At 46.6% G+C, this 24,810-nt stretch overlaps 1 protein-coding gene across 13 annotated transcripts in view; it reads left to right on the plus strand.

Annotated features, from left to right (window-relative positions):
* PRRC2A (proline rich coiled-coil 2A) overlaps positions 1 to 24,810 on the plus strand; it is a 1,857,131-nt gene that overhangs the window by 1,347,375 nt on the left and 484,946 nt on the right. For all 13 annotated transcript variants that reach the window (XM_078645954.1, XM_078645958.1, XM_078645955.1 and 10 more), the window contains exon 22: positions 13 to 102. In XM_078645954.1, coding sequence (XP_078502080.1) covers positions 13 to 102 — 90 coding nt within the window. The remainder of the gene's footprint in view (positions 1 to 12; positions 103 to 24,810) is intronic.

A 24,810-nucleotide genomic window follows, 5' to 3' on the forward strand; every position in this document is an offset into this window, starting at 1 on the left:
GTATTTGTTTAGGACTCTGAATTGCATCTCGAGTCTGTAAAATCTCCCAAATGTGAAAAGGAAGAGGTGAACAGCTCATTGCAAGAGCCTGCAGTCCATGGGGTAAGTGACACAGCTGTATTGCAAAGTTCACGGGTTAAATCGTGACAAAGATTAAAATGGTTTATTTTTTATTTTTTATTTTTTTCTCCCAATGCATTTCTTTATTGACCTTGGAAGACCTCCATTATTCTGGAAACCTGTCCTGTTTCAGGACAACCTTGTTTTGAAGAACCCATTGGTGTTCTTGCGCTTTGCAATTTCCTGTGAATGGGCATAGTTCCTATTTCATGTGTTCCTTATTTGTGATTTAAAAGCTGCTCATTTTGATGGATAGTTTTAACTGTGGATTCCTTACCTCTACTTCCTGCACAGAATCGTCAGGGAATTCTTAGTCCAAGCATAAGAAAGCAAAGCTCAACCCCATCTCCCAACACCAGATAAAATGTTCAACATCATCAAGATTTTTCAAGCCTTTGATGCATTTTTGTCTCTCTTGAGCCCCAATGAACCAAAGGGGCATCTAGTTGGCTTACCTCCAGCAGTTCCTTACCCGGAATTGTCTGTGTACCACCTCCTGCACAAACTTCCACTCCAGCTCTGAGATCCATGCCACTGTCAACTCCATCAGAACTGGTTAATGATCTTGTGCCAATTCCCATGTCGAACTCCAAACCGATGTTGTCCCAAGCTTGGCCTGCCATGCTATGAATGTGCAAAAGCACAACCAGATATCATGATCCAGCCCAGTGCCTCTGCTGTGTCCCATCCATCAATAGAGGCTCTATTTTCATTTTGGTTCAGACTGTCGTCCTGCGCCAGGGCAGTGTACACTAAGGATACCGATGATCATGGCTTCATACTTCCTTCACCCTAGCCCCTTCTCCCGAGATAGACCTAGACGTATCACATGAGCCATCAATGTAAGAGTCTCATTTGCAGTGGTGATTCATAGGGTAGCTAAAGTACTTGAATTAGAGGTACCCTTTGCTCAGATTAGGACAGATATGAAAAAACTTTCTTTTTTTGCAGGTTTGCCCCCACTTTTGGCCCCCATTTGGACTATTAGGTACTGCTGTAATAGCTTAGAAATGCGAAACAGCTCTCACTGCATGTGCTCTGACCCTTAAAATGGTGCATGTTTCATAGGTTTGTCCCCAAATGGCATAATCCAACTTACTTGTATGCCCCTAATATATGGTACCATAGGTGCCTAGGGCCTGTAGGTTGAGGTGTCTCTCATGGACTGTGGCACTAGTTGTGCCCCCCATCAGTACAAGTAAAAACATGGCTTCCAGTCTGCCACTGCAGATTAGAAAGGCAAAAGTTGACTTTGACATTTAAAGTAATAGCGAAGCCCCAACAGCCCTTTTTACGGTGTATATTTCACATCTATACAAAGAATCAAAGGGGGGAGATAGAGTACTGATCCGTTCAGTCTCCTTTGGATACTTAAGATATCATAGGGGAAGGATAACTTGTCCTGCATAACCAGGGTATGCAGGTCGGTACGTGGTGTCTCACAAATTAAAAGACCCTCATGCACGTGTATTCTGGGTATTTGTAGCGGTATATGTTGTCTCCCCGCTTTTGTACACGTGTGTGCATAATCCTTGGGTCAGTTTTTATGCAACCTCCACCTGGAGGATTTACCCTTGGTTAGAACAGTAGTGATCGTGAATGGTGAAGTGATAGGGGAATTTAAAATTTAAAATTAAAATACCCGTACAGCCAGGTATACAATTTTATTAGGTCTGGATTCGGGTAGTTGAAAGCAGCGGTTAGATGTGCCGCTCTGGAATGATTAGAAATTCAAGCGCACAGCAAATGTGAATCTTACAAAATGGTCGACATGTTTCAGCCTTGTCGCCTATGTAGGTCAGTAGGCTTTCTTCAGGACCAGTGCAAGGTGAAAAGGTGAGGTGAAAATAAATAATGAAATAACCTGTTTTAGGCAGTCCTCGGTATCATTGTACCTGAGGAAGTGCGTTTGTGCACCTCTTCGGGTCAGGGGCAGGGAGGGAATACCTGTCTGTGGCGTGACTCCTCCTGCGTAGCTTGTGCTATCGCTGCCTCTTCTCACCCGGAAATAGTATGTTAAGAATTGGAATCTGTACTTTTACATGTTCCAGCAGTAAAATCCCTAAATTGTCGTTTTTACTGTGGCAAGGCTAGTGGCCCCATTGGCAAGTACAGAGTTACAGGCTGGCACCTGAGCCTTTTCTAACTACTGAATGAGACCACTGAGGTTAGTACTGATTGGAATCTAAAGAATCAGTGCTTCAAATCTGATTTAATGGTTAAATCTAATTTAATGTCACCAGGAGCTGGTCATCAGGTGAGAAAGAACCTGGTAGCCCATTAGTTACCAAACAGCATCCTACCCTGAGGTCATTTTCTGAAGATAAATACGGCGCCCCTGGCACCCAGAGCTCTGATATCTACCAACTGAAAGAAGCACTACTGCAATGACGGACCTGCAAGGAGAAGCTGCACCGAGAGGCCTGAAGGCTAGCGAAGAAAGAGACTGAGCCAGCTGTGTCCTGTTCATGGAAAAGTTGTCTCCCGAGCCCATCAAAGCCAAGAGACTCTGAGGGCCAGCTGACTGGCCTCCTGTTCTCAGTACAAGAACAGAAACGCTGAAGAAGTCTGCTGGGGCGAGCTGGTATAACAAAGTCTTAAAGGCTCTACCACCGCCGCCGTGCAGCACCAGGAACCAGGACCCAACGCATAGAATTGCACCAGTTAGTGCTGTCGGAGATACTGGTTCCCTCAGAAGGGAAGATAAAGTCCCATGAAGGATTGTCCTGTGACTGTGACATTGAACGAGTGGCAGTCCGTTGGCGACTGGACTTTGGTTACACTAAGGGGACTAAGGGGGAGCTTGTGGGACATACTGCAACCAGGAGCTCTGCACCATTTTGATGAACCACGGGGCACCTGAGGGAAGACCCCTGTTGACCGAGAATGAAAGCATCTTTAGCATCCTTCATACCTTGCATCAGGACCACTCTATAGGAATCCATTGCAACACGGATGCAGTGCCTGGAATTGCTTGAGGACTGCTCTTCTGTGGAAGTAACTGTTTCTAAGGACCTTTCTAGCCCTCTGATTAGCTCCCTGGTGATGTTGGTCACCCAAGTACCTAAACCAGGCGACTTTGACCCATTCAAATTTCTTTTTAAATGTTTCTAAGTGTTAACTTTGTTGAATTTGCCAAGGCATGATCACAGTTGAGTGAAATGCTTTGATTTATTAATTCCTATAAAATCTGTATCTCCCGAAACCTTCATGGATCTTTTTCAATATGGTGTCTAAATTTATATTTATGTAACAATACTGTCTACTTTTTTAGGTCTCGCCTGCGCAGCCCTCAAGTGCTACTTTTTTAGGTCTCGCCTACGCATTGCGCATGCTAGGAGACCTTTAACTATTGTGCAGCTCTTTTTCAAAGCACATACTCGTGCTTGTGGCGGCATACAGCTTGCGGCAGTGCGCAGCGGCGGGCCACAAGCACGAGTATGTGCTTTGAAAAAGAGCGGACTGCTCTTCCAAGCACGCGCTTCTGTCCTTGCCTACACGTCCCAGCCACTCACTCGCTCCGCCCTCTCGGTTTCTTTTTTGCTTGCGCTTCTTTTGTTCTGGTTACCTGATGTGTTTTTGTACTGCCAGCACGATTGCTGTCTCACCGAAGTGCAATATTGTTGTCTCCCACTAGCAATCATATATTAGTAATGCTTTTGAAATCTGTCATTGTAGGAACGCTTTGCTTCATAAGAAAGAAATCATGTCGCTATGTTGCCCTTATGGTATGATACATGTTGACTAACTGTAATAACATTTGGTTGACATTTTAAACTTTGTAGCACCCTATGCAAGTGTAAGACCTATGTCGAAATGCTGTTGCAATTGTGTGCCCTTCAGTCCTGTGACTGTTCAATGATATTTCAGTTTCTTCAGCTTTTAATTGCGTGTAGTGATTGTATTCTCTCTAACTTCATTTGTATTCTCTTTTTATGTTCACTATTAAATTATTGCGTTTTCTATCATTTCGTTTTCACACCTCCAGTCTATTATGGGACACTGTCCTATGACCCATTGTCTCATTAATTTTGCACGCTGCACAAGGAGGGATCTATGCGTGATGCGATCTTCTAGCGTTCACCTCAATACCACTTAAAAATGGAAGAAATTTGATCTACGATGGAAAAAAAGCTGAGCGAAGAAAAACATCTTGGGAGGATTGCATGCTCTCCCGATTATAATCCAAATAATGCATACAAACGTCTGGGCTTTGAACTGTAAACTAGAGTTTCAAGCTGGTCACTGGTCATCTTCTCTGTGTGTTTCTTAAACACAGTGATTGGGTTGGCTTTCCTTGTTTATTTTATTAGGTCAAACGATCTCTGTTGCATGTATCAAGGTGAGCAATACTTTTTTTATTTGTAAGAACATTTCCATTATGCAGGGTAAAGAGGAGATAAAGCAAGACCGATGATAATAAATGACAGTAGAGTCCATCATTGTTAGAATGTCATTCTACTCTGACATTCTTGAAGATTTAAAGATCGGCAGGCATTTTTCTTCTGTGGTCGACAAGACTGTGAACGTCTAAAAAAAGAGCATAGGCAGGCTGCAAGAATGTCTAAGCATGCTTTGATTAAGTTAAAGCCATTTGCTTTGCTAATGGCATTGTATAGCCAAGTAAATAGCTTTAACTTAATGAAAGGTGAGACCTATTGCATTTTTAATGCTTGTTTAAATTGGTGTCCGATTACTTGAGTGCTGTATCTGAAAGAGACATCTTGCTGCAGATTCCTTACCTTTGAATTATCCCCAGGTGCCAGACTGGCTCCTCAAAATTTTGTACAGCAGTACTCCTGTCCACCGGTAGAGGGCTTTGAGCGACTTTGTAGAGATGTTGTCTACTGGATGCGAGGTCCATGTTCATATAAGCCCTCCCCCCCAGCGTGCTGACCTTAGTTTCTTCCTTTCTGCACTTCCAGCACAGATCCTGAAAGTGGTGCCTCTGGCTGTTTTTTGGCCTATCAAAATTTTTGTCGACAAAGCAGTGTGCTTTTTTTTCGGGTTCAAACCCAGTGGGTCCTGGACAGCAGAAGTAAGCCACAGACACTCATATTTGTATGTGGTGTCTTAGTGAACACCATGACTAAAGAGTACGACTCCTTTCACCAACTTTGGCCGTAAGCGTTGCGGGAACGCTGCATGAATATGTTGGTGGCACAGTTGTCGCATGCTCCATGTCGTTCGTGATCACATTCTACTTTCAAGGTACTCCCAAGGGCCCGCTCCGGAAGTCCATCCTGCGATCGTCCTTCGACCTCGATGTCTAAACGTAAGTTGCCACGTAAGCAGTCAAAGTTGCAACATCACCCGACTTAGCCACATACATGCGGCATCTGACATCCCTTCCCGTCCTCCATTTGAGTCGGGGTGAGAGTCTACCCCATGCCTTCCAGTATTTCCTGAAACCGGTGTGACTCTGGACCAGATGAGGAATTATTCTCCCCCCTCTTTGGATCTCTACCTCCACCTAGTCTCAGTCTCAAAGAAGCCAGAGGAGTCTTGATTGAATACACATCAGCGTGGTCTCCTTTGCCGTCAGCTCCTGTCTACAGCCCTTTGGGGTTACCACCTGTGACACCAGTACCTGATCCGCCGGACAGCGTCGGGGGACAGTGTCAATGGAGCCGTTAACCTCAGGCTACTTTCCTCCTTTGAAGGAGCCCCTTACTGTTATTCCTTCAGAAGACCAGTGTTTAGGTGAAGACGATGAAGAAATGGTGCTTATTCCACCAATGACTGACACTGCTCAGCCTCCTGGAGGTTAATTGGATAAATGAGCTGGGTGAGGGTAGCGGCCTGGAGTCCTCCCCTTCCTCTGGCTTGGTTTCTCCTCACGGCCTTGCTATCGAGGTAGCATCCCAGAAAGGGGGCACGACCGATTATCACGGTGGCCGTACCGCTCCTTTTTGGAATTATAATCTAGACTTATGGAATTGGCGTAAAGTGTGGAATTACTGGAATTCATATTTGAGTCATACAATTAAAGGCGTTGATATTGCTAAATCCTGCGTATATCTTTCTTTCAAGAACTATTGTTATCATATGTCTCCTCGTGCAATCTTATTTGTATCGTGATCTATTCGGTCTGTTGTTAAATATTGTCTGGAGATGATTTTTCTACTCCAGGCATCACCAAGTGCTATCACCCTAGTGAGATTACGTCATCAATTAATCCCTGATGAAGTTGCAAAAACATCTGGTTTTGGGGAAGGAAACGCTTTGGCTGTCTTTGTAAACTATTGTCGATTTTGAAATAAAAGACGAAAAAAAAGAAAATAAATTTGGACTTACCGTATTATGTTCAGTGCACCTCCATTTGTTCAAAACGGTGTGTGAATCTGTAACCAGAGGCACTAAAAGGTGACAGGTGCCAGAGTATTGTGCACGACAATCCTGATAAGGCAACAGAGAGATTGTGAAGTACTAACCTATTAATCCGTCACCTTGTATCAATTGTGGTTTATTGCTACCGAGGTTAACTCTGCTTTCGTTGACCTTCTGAGAAGGGTAGCCATGGTTCTGGAGCTGCAGTTCCCTTCTGTGGAGGTGGTCATTGACCCTGTAATGAATGTGGATTTGGCGCAATTTGGAGCTTCTGCCAATCACACAGCCATTACTTACCGCAGCCCTTCTCAGAATGCCTACAAACACCACACTTTTAGAGTACCTGTCTGAGAAAGGAATAACACTAACAGCTAAAGATACTATAAATCATAGCTCAGAGGGTATGTATTGCAACGTCTCCCGATGAATCAGAGCAAAATCAGCAACACCTTCCGGTGAACAACGTCACCCGACAAACAAAATGAGCAACACCTTCTGGTGAACAGAATCGGCAACGTCTCCCGACGAATCAGTATCAGCGGCACCTTCCGGTGAAAATCAGTACATACCTCTTACGCTATGTTGGGCTGGTCTACTTACAATTTGGATATTCCTGTTTCAGAGCCGATTTCCCTCCCGTATCGACAATACCCATTAGAAGGGGAATAGCCCATCCCTCCATAAGCACTTGATAAAAAAGGGTCCCGGCCTTCCTCCACAAGTAATATAATACCAATTGCACTTGTAGTCATTCCTAATTAGAAGCAGTGCACCTTCCTGTCATCAGTTACCTGTAAGAAGGGAATTTCACCATCCTTCTGTACAACAGCACCTGGCTAAGAAGAACCCACACTCCCTCTCAGAGACAACAGACAAATGAAACTAATGCACATTGGGGTCTCTTTATTACACAATGATAGAATGACAAGGAAAGAAATAACTAATGAGCAATCACCAACACATACATACATATAGGAGCTGCAAAGTAAAGATGGTTAGACATAAAGAGATAATAAAAACATTCTTATAACACCTCACCATGTTTCTATACATCTGGCTTTCAAGGGGGCCCATCTCTCTGGTTCGATCAGGATTCTCTGTTATCACCAGCATCTGATGTTACCCATGGCCTCTCCATCTGAACAAACTGGCTCCCACTGGCAAAAAAGCACCCTGCCCTCTAACTCTCTTGCTGATATAGAATGTAGGTTTTCCAGAGAAGCTTCTAGCAAGCGCCCAGCCCTCCATCAGATTCCTGCACCACTCCCTGTGCCAAAGACTCACCCCCAGCCGGCCGGTCTGTTGCGTCTACAGCACAGGGCAAGGACATTCCTCCGATAAGAACTGGTCCTCTCTGGTTCACTGCTAGCGAACAACACATGAAAACTAAAACATTGCCTTTCACCTGAAGAGGCTCAGCAAAATGGTGTCGGAAAAGAACATGGCATCTCTCAAGCATAGGCCTCTAGGCCCGAAAAAGATCAAAGACAATAGAAAGAAGGCATAAGATCATACCAAAGCCAATAGGCAAACCCTACCACTAAGCAAGATATAGTCAGAAACATAGAGAGAACTTCAGGTCTAAACATCCCTATGTTATGTGATGATGTGAACTGCAAAGCATGTCAAAGGCAATAGTCAGTGCTATCTAGAGGTCACTATGCTGAGCTACAATGTCCTGAGATGGTGGTGGGCAACGGTCATAAGCGGATCCAATCATTATCTACCAAAATATCGGTCACTACAAACCCCTTAATTGGAGTGCTTCATCGGGGCTGAAACAGGGGTTGAGCCCGTGTTCCCCTTCAGTGAAGCCCTATTTGATATTTTATTGGGCTCTTGGGCTAAACCCTTTTCTGGGTCCCCAGTTGACCGGTTTATAGGTCATAGACACTGCCCATAGAGGCCTACTCTACGCAGCTTTGTGGTTCAGCGCCCTTCTTAACGTCCCTCTAAACAGAGAGTCTAGGGGTCTCAACACTTATGGTCCGCATATTTCTTTTGCCACCACTTCCGCTTTGCGGTCACTCAATACCGATTGTATTTTGAGCCCGCTTGCTCACGTGTTGTGGGATTCGGTCTCGCGTCTGCTCCCCTCGGTCCCAGATGAGACCGTAATGGCCTCCCTCAGTTTTTTCTTGATGGGCAACAGGCAGCTAAATTGCTGATTCGATGGGTCATGGATGCCACAGATTGTCTGGCGAGCCATGTCTCTTAAAGTGGCACTTTGCCAGCGTCCCTGGCTACGCACCTCTGGTTTCTCAGAAGCTATTAAATCCACCTTGGTGAAGATGCCTTTCGAGGGTCAACATTTATTTGGCGCTCTTGGCGATTCCGCTTAACACTGTTTTCGAGACAGTCTCGGTGGAGCAGACTCTTAAACCCTTTTTGCTGTACAGTGTGCTTCTCTTCTTCCACCCGTACTTTGCTTGTACGGGGCATGGTCTCCATGATTTCTTCGTATATAAGCTGTTCTTGGGCAGGGCCTATTTGCTTCTTTCTTTCAGACTTCACCTATGCTTCCCCTTGAGTGGAGATCTATTTGATACCTGCCTCCTACTGGTACTTGTTGTTACTACTTAAACTGTCAATGACAGGTTGTGGCCCAGTTATTTGGGACACATATTGTTCTTTAGCCCTATTGGGCTTCGCCACCTGTTTCATTTCTACCCAGGTTCTCATTGGAATATTGTGTAGGTGACCTGTTGGCTTGTTTCTGGCACTTTAGAACCCTTTACAATGGACTTCAAATTGTGTGCTTTGGTAAGATATTGTAAGGTGTTTTCCTTGCTCCTACCCCAACCCACCCCCTCCACACCTTCCTCTCACGCCCCTGCAAAACCCCACCCCTCCTGTTTTGTTGAGTGTATTTTCACTAGCCAGGATTCTTTTCCTTACACTCTCTCTTACCCCTTCTTTCCTAGGAGAAGCCTGGGAAGAGTAAGTGGTATTTAGCCTAGAGTACATTGTCTGATCCTGGCCTTGGCAGTATTCCTTCTTAAGTCTCTTTCAAGCGTTAGCAGTTCTTGTGCTTGCTCTTGTTATGTTCAGGCAAAAAGGACTCTAACCATTTCTATTACTCGTAATGTTCCTTTTGGTTGTACCTTGTCCATATCTTAGCATGGGTGGACTACTCTGCCCCTCTTTCTTTTCTGTGCCCCTGCTTGGACTGTTTTTAATCTGCTTCTGCCGTGTGTTAAGCTGTTGTTGCCTTTCTCTTTTGGTAAATGTTTTTGTATGTTTTGATATCAACCCCAAATTTGAGTCTTGGTTGTGGTTTATGGCTATTTTTCATCTTGCGTTTCTTCTTGAATAAGAGTTCCTTGACCACCTTCTCTTGGGTTTGTTTCTTAAGGTATTTGGTGATCCTTTTGGATTATTTTCCAGAGAGTTTACTTCACTTCTCACGAGTGCAGATAAGGTTCCAACCCCTTGAGGGTTCGTTATCCCTTTAACTAACGAGTATGAGAAATATAACGATCTTGGTTGACACCAGGATCCTCACTCATGATGTCAGAGGAATTGTTCACTGGACACAGGTTGTCCTGTGGAAACTGGAGAATTATTTTTGCTTGTGGAGTCCTCTCTCCCTCCTCCTCCTTTAGAAGAGGTAGGGTTCTTTCCCCTCCATAGTCGTGGTATAGTGAAGGTTTTTTGCTGTTTTGATTATATCTTCCGGCCATTTTATCGGTCCTGTCTCCTATGACAATGTTTCTTGTATGGCCTCCACACTTGTTACGCTGTATGCCCTGCCACTCCATCTGCTCCTTCAGCTCTTTATACTGATCTTTTGGTTTTGGACCTCCGCTGCTGCGTTTGTTTTTCTACAACTATATTACTCTGTCTTTTGTCTGCTGCTGCAGCCAGGCCCCTTTTTCTGTCTATTTTGTTTTCTCTCCGATGGTGATTAGTTATCTGAATAGGCCTTCCCTATGTTGGCCTTTGTTCAACTAAATCTTTATACAGTACCAGATAGTGGTCTTCATTTTTAGGTCGAGCCTGGAATACACGCATCCAAAGGATGCGGTCCAGGTGGAGAACTATAGCTAGGTGACTCGGGGGAATGAAGGACAAGAAACTGCCACGAACTTCTCTTCTGGATTACACTGCCTGCACGCGCACGCCCAGCCGGCGCCGTGCACATCCCCTGCCTGGTGTGCGCTCTTCAATGAATGAAAGTGAAACTGGCTGTAGTGCCTTGCATCCATGCCGCGTTAGTGTCTTTAACGTTTATTTCTCTCGTGCCCCCTTCCCTCCGCCTCTCTCGTGTCCCCTTCCCTCAGCGTCTCTCTCGCCTGCATCCTTCCCTCGGCGTCTCTTGCCTCCCCTTCTGTAGTTTACTGTCCTCCCTCTGCCTAAGGCTCTATCCAGGTCCTTTCCCTACCTGCCTCTCCATGCTCCGCTCTCTGTCTCGTGGGCCGCGGTGCTCCTCTATTTCTTCGGTGTTGTTTCCCGTCCTACCTCTGCAGGAAGTCGCCGCTGCCTCGTCCTCGGCTCCAGCAGTGCCCCACCCTCTTAACTTCACGTCCCTCCCTTAGCTCCTCCCTGCGGTCTCCTCCCCTCTCCCTATCTCTCCCACCCCTGGCGTCCCGGCTCCCAGGCTCTCCCAGCAGTGTCTCCACGGCTTTGCGACATGGGGCAGTAGCTGCTGGTTGAAGCAGATCCCGGAGAGCCCCCTCTGCTTCCCGGTGACATGACCCCCAGGGCCCCCGACCCGCCCCCGGGGCCTCCAGCCAGCGGAGGGCGCCTGCTGCTGGGCTTCCTGGCGCTATCTCTGGCGCTGCACCTCCTCACCCTCGGGGGCTACCTCCAGCTGCGGGCAGAGCTGAGTCCTTTTATCATTGCATGTTTGTTAAACACATATAAAAAAAAACTTTCCCATTGCGGGCCATATTCAGATGCATTCATTCTATACGTACACTTACTTACACACCGCTTCACTGGCAGTCAGCACATCAATTTTAAGTACACGGGAGCTGTGCTTTGTCTCAACGCAGGACCGCTTTCAAGTTAGGAAAACATGAGCCATATTTTACGTAAAACATCAGTGACATTGACTGTTCATATAAAACACACACAATGAAGCCTCTTTATTGCTGTCGGGTTGCATCCCGCCAACGTTTGTTTCTGCACACACCAGCTGGTTGAGTGGCCTCGATACATTCACGTTATCAGAATTAAAAACGTAAGCATCTGTCACACTGTTAAAGTGGGACACTTGGCCAGTCTCGGACCGACCGACAGACACAACACCTCACATTACACCCCCAATAACCTGCCCTTTGTGATGAACAAATAATGGTAAAGTTCAAAGATGCAGCTTCGCCGGGCGCCAGAGCCTGTAAACCAACTTTGTTAAAATCCCATGGTACCATTATGGAGAAATGAATTATTCATAGGAAGTGAGGAGAAGTACGACCCTCCATTTATACTGTTTCATCTGTTAGAGAATTGCATCTGTCAGGTTCCACAGGTCAGAGTGACCCAACTCCAGCAGGAGTCATTTAGCACTGGCGTGTACTGCCATACTCTTCCATCACAACATAGAAGCAGGCCTAAACTCACTGGCGCCTAACTGGGCATCACCAGTGGGGTGTAGCCGAAATCGCTAGGTATTGCATTGCACAGCCACAACAGGATGCAATGCCCACAAAGAGTTACAACCTAATAATTCATACAAAAGGAGGATACATGCATGTATGACATGTATACCATTGTAACCTTTCACTCTCAGTTCTGCTTAGGAAAGAAGGCCCACGATATGCACTCCAGTCTGAATTAAGACAGGTCCCAAATACATATATGGGAAAGGGGTAACGTGCTTGGAAATTAATTATATCACCAGAAAATCCCCTGTGCAGGCCAGAAGAGCCCTTCGCCCTGGTGCCTTTTCAAGGACAGGGCTGTGCACCCAGGCCAGGGCGTGGAAGCCCCGGGGACACACAATGAGAATGTCAATAATGCTGTGTGGATTTCAAATCCAATTATGAGGACGTAGCCGCCTCGGGTGCCTTCTCTGGGAACGGGCTGTAACAGGGTTAGGTGGCCTGCTGCACGTGGACAGAGCCTGGGCGTGGTCCGAGGATTCGGGGAGGAGCTAGGATTGGAGGTCATGCTGGGACCTGTCTGCTGTGAACAGCGGCGCTGCTGGATTCTGCACCCTAATCTGAGTGAATGGAAATGATACAGTGGGTGATCCACCGACAGCCGATAAAGTCACCGTGAAGCAAATCAAAGCTGGAATGTGTAAAGCCGCGGGAAAATTGACGATAAAACTGGCTCAGCTATGAGAAGAGGGGACTGGCCTGAGAGTCCGCCCCGCTCTTTGCGCTACATTTTTATTGATTTTTAAAATACATATACAGAAATTAGGCCAATGTAGCAAACGTTTACTCTGTAAACGGACTGTAGTCGAGTGAGACAAATATTTTTACAGGAGCAGCACATTTCAAGAAACAAAAGCACGTCTTACTACCAAGCTGCACAGCAGGCATTTTATTATATGTGTATATGCACAGAAGAAACTTAAACAAACATTCGATAATCAATATGTGACTCGTGAAAGTCCTGCCATTTTTGCATGAATTTTGAAGGATGATCGGCTGTAGGGTGATCGGGTGGATGGTGACAGGCTAGTAATGCCTGTGAAGGGCCAGCAGTGCTCAGCCTGTCTGTCACACGTCAGAGGGGTGGCAGTGCGATGTGTCTAACTCTGCGCCGTCACTCGTATCACACTAATGTCCTTATGTCGTATGTGTAACAAAATAACGATACACAAGTCGCAGTAGCACCTTCTCTTTTCCTTTCCAGTACATTTATTTTCTTTTACATAGCAGCACATAATACTGTTGTATGCTCTAACCAATCTGTAAGGTGTCCTAAATTCGGGAGAAATGAGGCATAGGCAAAACAGACGCATGGCGAGATAAAGTGAAATCAAGATCAGAATCTAAATGTTCTTGTTCCAAAGTCTGCATCATAGTGACTCGAAATCAACTCTTCAATGTCCTCTTGTTGCTCCCGTTCCAGCTTCTGTCTTCTTTCATTCGTGCCTTTCTTTACTTCATCTCTTTGTTTTTTTTATTCTTTTCACTTGCTTCACTCCTCTTTTTGCGTCACTTTCCACCTCTCCTATTCCTCCCTACCATAAACATTAACACTGGTTAGATTTGTTCAACACAGAAGCAAATTATAGTAGGATAGTGGTTGGCTTTTCAATGAATTTCTGGAACTCTTCCAGACACTGCCTTCTTCCCTGAGCCACGGTGAATGTATATCTACTCTACAGGGATCAGAGGACATTGTTGGAACACAGAAATTTGCTTTTTGGAACGATCAACTCACCTCTAGGGTGCATAGCACATATATCACAAACAAATCCATCTCTAGGTACATTTGTCACTTTGGCTGGAATGTGGTATGGATCAGGATTGCCTTCTAAGGGTTGACCAAGGAAAAGTAACTTCTACAATGTCACCTGTGGCCTAGGCTAAGTGCTGGCTGTTTAGGGCTCTTAAGAAGAACAACGGGTTGTAATCTGATGAGTGCCATAGCTCAAGTGCTTATATTGAATATTATTTGTCTCCTGGACACTTGATGTTGGACGGTGGGAGCAGTTGGACAGTGCTAGAGTTAGCTACCTTGCTTGTTTCACAAGTGACAATTCCAGTCAGACGCTAGTGTTGATTTTATTTATGTTTTTATTAGTCGTAGCATGTTAGCCGAAGGCAATCTCGATTGCCAGAGAAAGTGCATTTTGAGCTCTGACATTTCATACCTGCAATTGTCGACCTGTGATACATGCGACATAGACTCTGCAGATACAAATTGCGCATGGTCACTGTTGACCTGCAATACCTGAGACCTGACCCACAAGAGAAATAATGTCTCTTTCTGGTATCGTCCTACATAAGATGCCCTCGATGGGGCTATATCCATAGCTAGGAGGTGCATTTGGTCAAAATTAATGACCTGGGTTCTTAGTATATTTTACTGAGTAAAGATTTTCCAGCAGGCACATTGACCCTTAGGTATAGCTTAGCGGTTAAATGGGAACTTGCAAAACGCTATTAAATCCTTTTCTAAAGCAGGCAATCAATCATTGTTTGCCAGGTTTCTTGAAAATGTTGACCCTTTATGTTACTTCAGTTGTAGCTGATTTAAGGAATGGCAGCAGCATGTGCCTGAAGAATTATCTAAATAAACAAAAATCAAAAACTATTTCAACATGGACTGTTCGAAAACAGCAACACAGTGATGTGCCAGGAGGTTTCTTAGCGGCAAGGATGACCAGCCTACAGAGAAGGGCCTGGGGAGACTTAGTTGAGTACCACGATACGTCTGGCTCTTCTATAATCCTGTTCGCCTCTCGGGGGCACAGATCTATTACAGACTCTTCACCAATGTTCTTTTAAAAGTGTCACCGGCCTTGAAAGGATGTCCACCCTCCCAACATGATAAATGCTTCCCACAGAATCTGAGGGGCTCACCAGCTCTGCAAATCTTCCTCACCCTCCAAAAACTGTTTCTCTTCTGCTAACATCCACGACTCACCCCCCAAAAGCCCCTGATTGCACCCTCCTTTGAGACTCAGTAGTGTGACAGGTGCAAAGAGTCACGGAGACCTGGAGACTGGCATTTTTATATTTTCGAAGACAAATACCGCACATTTGCAGAGCAGCTTCAAAAGTCCAACCAAAACAAACCTGCTTATAATTTTTGGGATGAATCCCTCCTCTCCACCTCTATGGACGAAAAGCTCCGTCCTTTTATCTCCTGAGGTGTGTCGGGCGTCCAGACCGAGCACAGGAAGGCCCCTCCCACTTGTGCACCGCACTCCAGTGAGCGCATGGATGTGCCCCGCCTCCCCCCTTCCAGAGCAGAGATGTGTTATAAACATACTTGGTTCTCAATGCTCTCGCAGGCCACATCATGTGATGACTGTGGAAGGAAGAATCTCTATTTTTAGGTCGAGCTGGTAAACTGCATCCAAAGGATGCAGGTGTCCAGCTGGAGACCTAATGTTGCCTGTCACGGGGGAAGGAGGACAAGAGGGTGTTACGAGCTTTTTTCCTGGATTTGTGTGCGCGAACGCGCACGTTCCGTCCTGCGCCGTGCACTTCCCTCCCATACTCCCAGCAAGTCAGCCTAACGCGCATGCATGCACACAGACACACACACGCGCGCACACGCACTTACACTTACACAGACACGCAGGCACCCAGACAGGCAACCCCACCCCACAGTCACACACACACACACACACACGCATACACACAGACTCCAAGACACATACACGCACGCTCACACACATACACAGCCCGCCGCCGCGCGCGCACACACACATGCCCCCCGCCCTCGCAGCCCAGCAAATAACAAGGCGAAGCCCCACTCACCGGCTTCCTAGGTGCAGTGGCTCTCACCAGCAGCAGGACTCTTCCTCCCTTCTTCGGCACCGGGGCGCAGGGTAGGCTCCTGCCTGCTCCGGTGCTCCAAACAATCGCGGCTCTTCCGTGGGAGGCGGGGTAGGCTCCCGCCCTCCTACTTCCTGTTTCCGGTTGTCCCAGCCGGCCTGCCTGACTTCCTGGTCGCAGGCCGGCGGCGTGAGCTTTGGACGGACTGCAGCACGCGCTCTCGCGAAGATTTCCCTGCTCTCGCAGTTGTTGTAAGGTAAGAGAAAACTGCAACGAATGCTTCACTTGGCTCCCTAATGCTTCTAAGCACTGTTCTGTTTTTGTGAAATACATTGTCTGGAAGGACGTTGTCTTTCCTCACAGAATCAATCTGTGCAACCATTCAACAACAACTGGTTCAAATATACGCTATCAATGTTTCAAGCTTTATTGCAAATGTCACAAAAAATGTTTTTATATTTCACTTCTGTTCTTGGATTTTCGTCACAATAAAATACACTGAACATAATTTCAATAAAGTTCTATAGAAAAGTTTAAGCTATTGCCATTATAAATTACAATAACTTTTATTTAAGTATTAGTTATTTAAAAAAATTAAACGCCATTGTTATTTGTAATATCAATACATCTAAGTCATGTAAATACAAAACATATTGCATTACAAATGCTATAGGTATCACATTTGCGAAAGTTATAACTATTAGCATTGTAAATGACAAAGCTATTAATTTAGCTATTTAAAAAAAAAACATAAATAAAAACTTTGCCATTTACAATACCAATAGCTCAAACTTTCCTAATGCGAGACCTATTGCATTGCAAATGCTTGTTCTATTCTAGCGGGTTTGTTTTTGACCTGCTGTTTTCTTTTTAAGTTATCCCTCCACTGCCTGATTGTAACCATTCAGTCAGCAGTGGTTTTTTTTTTTAGTCCAATTGCTTTTATTTTTCTAGGGCGTGTGATAACTTTCACTTCCTTTATTCTTTTATATGGTATCCTGTGTTTCCCAGATCGCCATTTCCACATCTTTGGTCCATGACGGGGGTTGTGAATGTTTATATGTAACTTTCTTGGCAATTTTATTATACATTGAATATTGGGAATATTTTATTATACAGTATATATATATATATATATGTGTGTGTGTCTATATGTGTGTGTATGTATGTATGTGGGTATAAATGTATTTGTGTGTATAAATGTATGTATGTGTGTATATATGTGTGTGTGTGTGTATATATATATATATATTTTTTTTTTTATATATTAGGAAGATGCCCCCGTGTTGCATGGTTACCCACAACCTGACATTAATGGTCTCAGCAAATCAGGCACCCTGGGCCTGTGTTCTTTCCTAAAACTGTACCTTTGTTTCCACAATTGCCACACCTCTGGGCCACATGCAAGTCCCTTGTAAAAGGTATCCCTGGATCCAAGGGCATTGTGAACAGAACGGGCTTATGAGGGCTGCAGCATGTATTATGCCACCCTCAGAGACCCCTCACCTGAGGACCCACACACTGACATTACAGGCTGCATCTTCTGTTGCAGATTTAACTGAAGAGTCTGCATGGCACCCAACTCTGGGTGCCATGTCCACTAACACTGGCTTTGTCATGGGTAAGTCACCCCTCTGGCGGATTTTAGAGATCCAAAGGCAGGGTGCACCATACAACCAGTGAGGGCATAGCTGCATTAGCAATATGCCTCGTCAATGTCTGTGCCATTCACAGGCGTAAGTGCAGTGAAGCCATTTTTGGTAGGGGGCTGGGAGTTTGTCATTACGAACTCCACAGCTCCAGAATGGCTCCACTGAAAACTGGGAAGTTTGGTACCAAACTTCTCAGCCTGTTAAAACCACACTGATGCCAGTTTGGAATTTAAAAATACACTCGGAAGGCATATTAGAGATGCCCCCTGAAAAACTACCGCCCTGGTGTGGTTTCTGGCTCCCAGGCATCTACCACTGCCAGACAGGTTTCTGGACCCCTGGGTAGAGAGCCGTAGCTCTCTGGGTCCTGAAACAAAGCCTATCCTGGTTAGAGGTGTCATGCCTCCTCCCCCAGGATGGCCAGGTCCAGGAAGAGGAATCTTTAAAGGCTAGCCGCCTTGGTTAGATTCCCCCAGTCTCTGCTATCAGCAGCTGGTTCCCACTCATTCTGACCCCTACTTTGGGTAGGAGAATCGGCGGGAAAACGTAGACCGAAAGAGAGGTGTGCCTACCTTTGCCAACCCCACCTCTCAGGTGGAGGAGGTGAAGTGATTAACAAATCTCAATCCCCTCCATCTTAAAGATGATTGGACTCCCCCAATCTGGAAGAGGCATATGCCCCTCTCTTACTGGAGGTTGGCATAAGAGGGGGTATAAACACCCCAGGGAAGGAACCCATTTGTCTCGACCTACATGCCCCTGTAATGCCACTAAATCTAGTACCCCTGAACTTTGTTCCTCAGACCTAAGAAAAAGGACCAAAGAGCTCTGCAGCAGTGGAGAAGATGACGATGACTGACTTGGCCCCAGCCGTAGTGGACTGTCTCCTCCACCGACCCTGCTTCGATAAGAACCCCAGAGAGCCGGTGCTGCCATCTACAAAGACTTCTGTCTTCCCTGGACACCGGATTTGTCCAACAAAGAAACCAACTCAAGTCTCTGGGTCCAGGTGGATTTGCACTCTGCAGCCGACGCCCACGGCCAAGTTGGAGTAACTTGTCGTTCCTGTGAAGTTTCCCCAGAGACCCTGACATAGTCTGCATCGTTGGCTGACCCCCTCCAGACGCTGGCAGCCTGTTTGAAGCGACCAGAACCAGCTTAGAAAACCCAGCACTAAAAGGCACCCCTGCACTGTTCACCCCCAACCTTGGGGAGCCCAGCTGCAGGTTGGGACCAATGGGTCCCTTCCTTGGTGTGGGTACACCCCTTAAATGCCACCCTCCAGTGGGAGGGGGCATAATACTCACTCTGGGTTGCTGGGTCCTCCCCATCTTCAAGATGATGGGGACTGAGTTATGCCTTGCCTCCCCCCATCCTGAGGGGTGGGGTTTGCAGAGGTGTGCACACCTCTCCTCCTATCTTGGTTTTCCTGCCGATTCTTCCACCCAAAGTGGGGTCAGAACTGATAGGGGCCAGTTGTTGGGAGCAGCAAATGGCTGGATCAGCTTACAAAGGCGGAGAGTCTTTGAAGCTTCCTCTTCGTTGGCCCTACCCATCCTGGGGGAGGAGGAGGCTTGGCACCTCTGCCTAGGATGTGCTTTGTTTCAGGACCCCAAGAGCGGGCTCTTGACCCAGAGATTTAGAAACCTATCTGGGGTGGCAGCTGGCGAGCAGCTAGTCAGCCAGGACACTCGAGTTAGGTGTTTTTTCAGGGGGCATCTCTAAGATGCCCTCTAAGTGCATTTTACATTAAATCCCACACTGGCATCAGTGTGGGTTTAATGTGCTGAGAAGTGTATCAAGCTTCCCAGATTTCAGTAAAGCCATTCTGGTGCTGTGGAGTTCGAAATGACAAACTCCCAGACCATATACTCTTTATGGCTTTACTGCACTTACCATGTCTACGAATGGACTTACACTGTAGGGGTACAGGGCTCATGTACCTGTACCCTCACCAGTGGTATAGTGCACCCAGCTAGAGGGGTGGCTTACCTGTGCTATAGGCAGGTGTTTGTAGGCATGGCACCCAGGGATGTGTGCCATGTCGACTCTTCACTTTGCTCTACACTAAAACACGCAGCCTGCAATGGCAGTGTGTGTGAGTTGAGGTACAGGGCCTCTAAGGGTGGCACAATAAATGCTGCAGCACATTGAGGCCTTCTGTTGTCACAGGGCCCTTGGTACCCATGGTACCTTTTACAAGGAACTTACATGTAGCCAGAGCATTGCCAAATGGGGCGCCGCAGTTTTAGGGAAAGAACATAGGCCCTGGGAACCTGGTTGGCAGGAATCCACTTAGTCAAAGAGCATCAAAAAAAGGAAAAATGTGGTGGACAACCATGCAGAAAGGGGCACTTTGCTACACGGAGGACATGGCCTGACAGTTCGGACTGGACTGTTCCCATGAGGAGCAGGATGAAGACTGATTTGCATATGGCAGTGTCAAAACTAGGGTGGCATAATGAGCAAAAGATTGATGGATTAAGCCCAGATCTCTTGACTGTGGGTGAGTGGCTGAAATCTTTCAGCTCTCGGTCCATCATCTTCTGTTGACTCTGGAACTCTTTGGAACTGTTAACCTCTGCAAAGTAATTTTCTTATCAGTTGTAAATATTTAGTGACCTGTCCATGTGACTGGCATATCAGCATTGACAGGCTTTGCAGGCAGCGATGCCACAGACTTTTGCATCCATTCAGGGCCCTTGACACAGAGCCAGCAAACAGTGCATGGGACACCAGTCCTCCAATTCCTCTCTCCTTACTGCACCTGCCAACAAACCACTTTAGTTTGACCTCAGTGGCTCATGCCCAGCGATGGTGGGGCAGAATTCAACGCTTCCTCCCACATTCAATCAATCAGGGATTTGTAGAGAGCACTATTTACCCATGTGTGTCTCAGGGTGCTGGGGAGAGGGGGTTTTGGGCAGCTCTGATCATCCGTGGAGCCAGTTCTTGAGGCGCTTCCTAAATGCCTGCAGTGTGGGGCTTCGTCTCATGCTGAGGGGGGAGTTTGTTCCAGGTCTTTACCGCGATGTAGGAAATGGATTTGCCTCCCGTTCTGGCTGTGTGGATGCAGGGGATTTCGGCCAAGGCTAGGTCAGCGGAGTTGAGGTTCCTCTTGGGGGCGTAGAAGGAGATTCTTTTGTTGAGGTATTGGGGTCCGGTGTTGTGGAGGGATTTGTAGGCTTGTGTGAGCAGCTTGAAGGTCAATCTTTTTTTGACGGGGAGCCAGTGGAGGTCTAGGAGGTGCTGGGTGATGTGGTCTTATTGTGGGATGCTGAGGTCGAGTCTGGCTGCAGCGTTCTGGACAGTCTGGAGTTTGAGGATTAGAGACTTGTTGATTCCGACGTAGAGGCCATTTCCGTAGTCCAGCCTGCTGGTGATGAGTGCGTGGGTGGCTGTTGTCCTGGATTCGGGGGAGTGGGGGGTCCATTTGAAGGTCTTGCGGAGTATGCGGAAGGTGTTGAAGCATGCAGAGGATAGAGCCTTGATCTGTTGGTTCATGGTGAGGGAGAAGTAAAGTATGATGCTGAATTATGTGACATTGGTCAGTAACATTCTAGATTTTGGTCTTACAAATTGTTCAGTTGGGCTATACTCCACCTTTCCTCTTCTCCCTACCCAATATTCCTCCTACACCAGAACAAATTTTGGAAAAGCATCTATCCATCCGGATGCATAAGATACGCCTGTTGCTCTTCAAGGCTACCAAAGATAGGATCCCGGACTCCCAAAAAACATGCTGGGTTTGTTGTCCTGCTATTTCCTAATATCGAAAAAGGCCTAGGGGGAGGCTCATCAGGCCTATCTTCGACCTCCAACCCCTGAAATGTTTGTCGCAGTATGACAAATTCAGAATGCTCCCTTTGGCTCAGATCTTTTTTTTGCCTTGAAGACTGGATATTGTCCTTGGACTTGCTGGATGTGTTTTGTTTGAGACTTGTGTGTTGTAGATACACATGCTTTGCATACTCCTGCCATCTAGTGTTGGGACCGGATGTTTGCAAGTTGTTTTTCTTCGAAGAAGCCTTTTCCACTGATGAGGTAAGGTGACTCCTCCTTTCGGTGAAACTGCGCATGGGCATCGACTCCATTGTTGGACTGTTTTCTTTCCGCCATCTAGTTTAGATGTGTGTTGCTTCGCTCCAATTCGAAACAATTAGTCGGGATCCCTTCTGTGTGCAATTTACTCTACCCTTGTCAGTATTGTTTTTGATTGCGTCTTCCACCTTTTCATGTTGAAATTTAAGAAAACTCTCTCTAGATCATCGAAAAAAACTCTAACCACGGCCTTCGGGCCGACCTCGGTCAGCTTCTACTTCACGAACCAGCGCCCTCGCTTGCCCACTGGATACGACGAGATGTCTCCATAAGGGGAATGCTATGGAACGCAGCCACAGAGGACAAAACATCATTATATGCCGACGACATCCTTATATATTTAGCGTCCCCCGAAAGTGCATTAACAGTTTGCTTAACGTTATTACTAATTTTGGTAAATATGCGGAGTACACTATTAATTGGTCCAAATCCGTATTGCACGGCCCCGCCTCACCTACCCCGTGGCTACACAATAGAACTGGCGTCTGGAGGCTTTAAATACCTGGGCAATTTCGTCACCCCAGATCCCAAATTGTTTTATGACAATAATCTGATGAGCCCCCTTAAGCGGCTACAGGAAGATGTCAAACACTGGAGAACTCTGCCCCTATCCCTCCTGGGTAGGGCGGCCCTATTTAAAATGCTCACGCTCCCCAGATTCTTGTATGTACTCCAAAACTGCCGGTTCCCTATAGCTGACAATTATTTTAACACCATAGAAGGGGAGCTCAGGGTCTTGTTGTGGGATGGGGGTGCCTCGCATCACTCTTCAGAGGCTCACAAAGGGATGGTATGACGGAGGGATTGCTCTGCCAGATCTGCGCCTTTATTACTGGGCTTCACAGATGGTGGCCGTTAACCACTGGATCCGCGGATCCCCCACGAACTCAGCCTTCCACCTGGAACACTACCAGACAGGACGAGAGGGCTATCTGTGTGCTCTCTACAGCACGGTTTGGAAAGACCGCTATAAAGGGCCTATGGCACAAACCGTAGCTCGGTTTGGAAAGACCGCTATAAAAGGCCTATGGCACAAACCGTAGCTATTTGTCATAAGGCCACCAAACGCCTGGGGTGGGGGGACAAATTCACAAAAGTCACACTGTTGCGGTCGACTAAGCAGTTGGGCTCGATCTGCTTCCATGCAGGGTTTGACAAATGGGACACCATTGGCATTACTAGCCTCAGAGATCTGGTCAGCAAAGGGAAACTTCTCACCTTCAAAGAATTACAAAATAAATATGCACTTACACAAGGAGAGGTTTTCCGATACCTACAGACCCGACATGCTCTTCACACACAGGTACCAGACCTCTCCTCCTTGCCAGACTCCTCCCCCTAGAGGACCATTTGCTCACTGAACAACTCGACAAAATCCATCTCATGTACCTATCCTTAAACTTTGCAATAATCTCCAATTGGCAGACTGCATTAATGACCCCCGGGAAATAGCAATAAACCATCGCTTTCGCCTGATACAATTAAAAATACTTCACAGGTTCTATTTATCAGGGGTGCTCTTGGCCAAAATAGGTAGCCGTGCGGAAGCGCTGTGCCTTAGAAGCTGCAGCCAGGATGGTACTTTTTACCATGTTCTGTGGGAGTGTCCCCAAATACGGCCCCTGTGGGACAGGGCAACCACGAAAATGACAGACATGCTGGGTAAACAATATTCAACTGTCGCCAAAACTGGGAATTCTCAACATATGGGAGGCCAAAAACTTAACAGAAATCGAGCCGCAATGGGTGGCATTGGGATATTTGCTAGTGAAGCAGGCTACAGCGATGCAGTGAGGATCCACCATGAAGCCGTCAACGATTGTATGGGTTGCAGAGATGGGTAGATGCATCAATGCAGGGAAAGAAGTCTATAAACAAAGGAGATGCCCCAAGAAATGGGACAAAAAATAGGGAAGGTGGAATGCTTTTAGAGGTAAAATATGTACTTCTCCCACTGAAGATATGGCAATGAGGAGAATCCCGACGTAGTCCCCTTTAATAATTAAGATTTACATTGTACCAAAGATAATGGAATGTATTGTATGACCCTTGAACTTTGTGATACTGTAATGATGACTCTATGCTCTATTTTAATAAAAAAGGTTTAAAAAAAAAAAGAACCAGCGCCTTGACCTCTATCGATGGAGCGGACACCATTTCAACTCTGTCCTTGATGCCTTTCCAAATATCCGCGCACTGACCAGCATAAGGTCTTTAACCTCTGTCTCTCCCCAGAACATAAGGAGGAAGCCTGCGACGCGTGTCGATTGTTTAGAGCAAAGAAGACTCTACAGGACCGGCTGGCTCGACGAAAAGACATGCAATAACAAGGTATTGAGGACATGCCTGATATATTCAGGAAAGATATCGAGTAGGAAGAAATGGCAGCAGAAGTTGAAAAGGCCTTCTTCCCCCAGGACTTCTATTCTGAGTTGGAGATTGAACTCGAGCCCCACGACAATCAAGCTGGGCAGAGTGACGTGAGTACTAAAGCCCCCTTTGCCCACCAAACCTACTCCAACCAAACAAAAGGCTATTATGCCACCACTGACATTTGAACCAGAGTCGGCACTGAGACTCTGGTTCAAATGCCCCACCTTCCGGCTCCGCACCGAAACAGCACGTCAAGCCTTCCGACTTGGGCTCGAGCCGAGAGGAGACCCATTCACTTCTGAAACTTCTCGGATCGAAAGAGAAAAAACGGAAGTCAGCTCGGACTGGTGAACTGGTCAGGAATATTTGTGAGAAAGTGCCCTCTTTCTGCATGGTTGCCCCCACTTTTTGTTCAATTGCTGATGTGCTTTGACTGAGTGTGCCCCGGGCTCCTGCTAATCTGGTACCCTGGGCCTATGTTATTTCTCTAAACTGCACTGAAGCCTAAATCAATTGGCATCTCTGGCCACAGGTCAGCCCCTCGTAAATGGTACCACGGGTACCCAGGGCACTGTGACCAGAGAAGGCCTCTCAGGGCTGCAGCACTTATTGTGCCTCCCTTAGAGGTCCTGTACCCTGACACACACACATTGCCTTTGCAGGCTGCGTGACTTGGTGCAGAACAAAGTGAAGAATCGACTTGGCACACATCCCTGTGTGCCATGCCTACAACCCACTGCCCTGGCATATGTCAGCCACCCCTCTAACTGGGTGCACTATACCGGTGATGAGGGTACAGGTGCATGAGCCCTGTTCCCCTA

The sequence above is a fragment of the Lissotriton helveticus genome, chromosome 5_1 (genome assembly GCF_964261635.1).
Source record: "Lissotriton helveticus chromosome 5_1, aLisHel1.1, whole genome shotgun sequence".
In the NCBI taxonomy this organism is placed as follows: domain Eukaryota; kingdom Metazoa; phylum Chordata; class Amphibia; order Caudata; family Salamandridae; genus Lissotriton; species Lissotriton helveticus.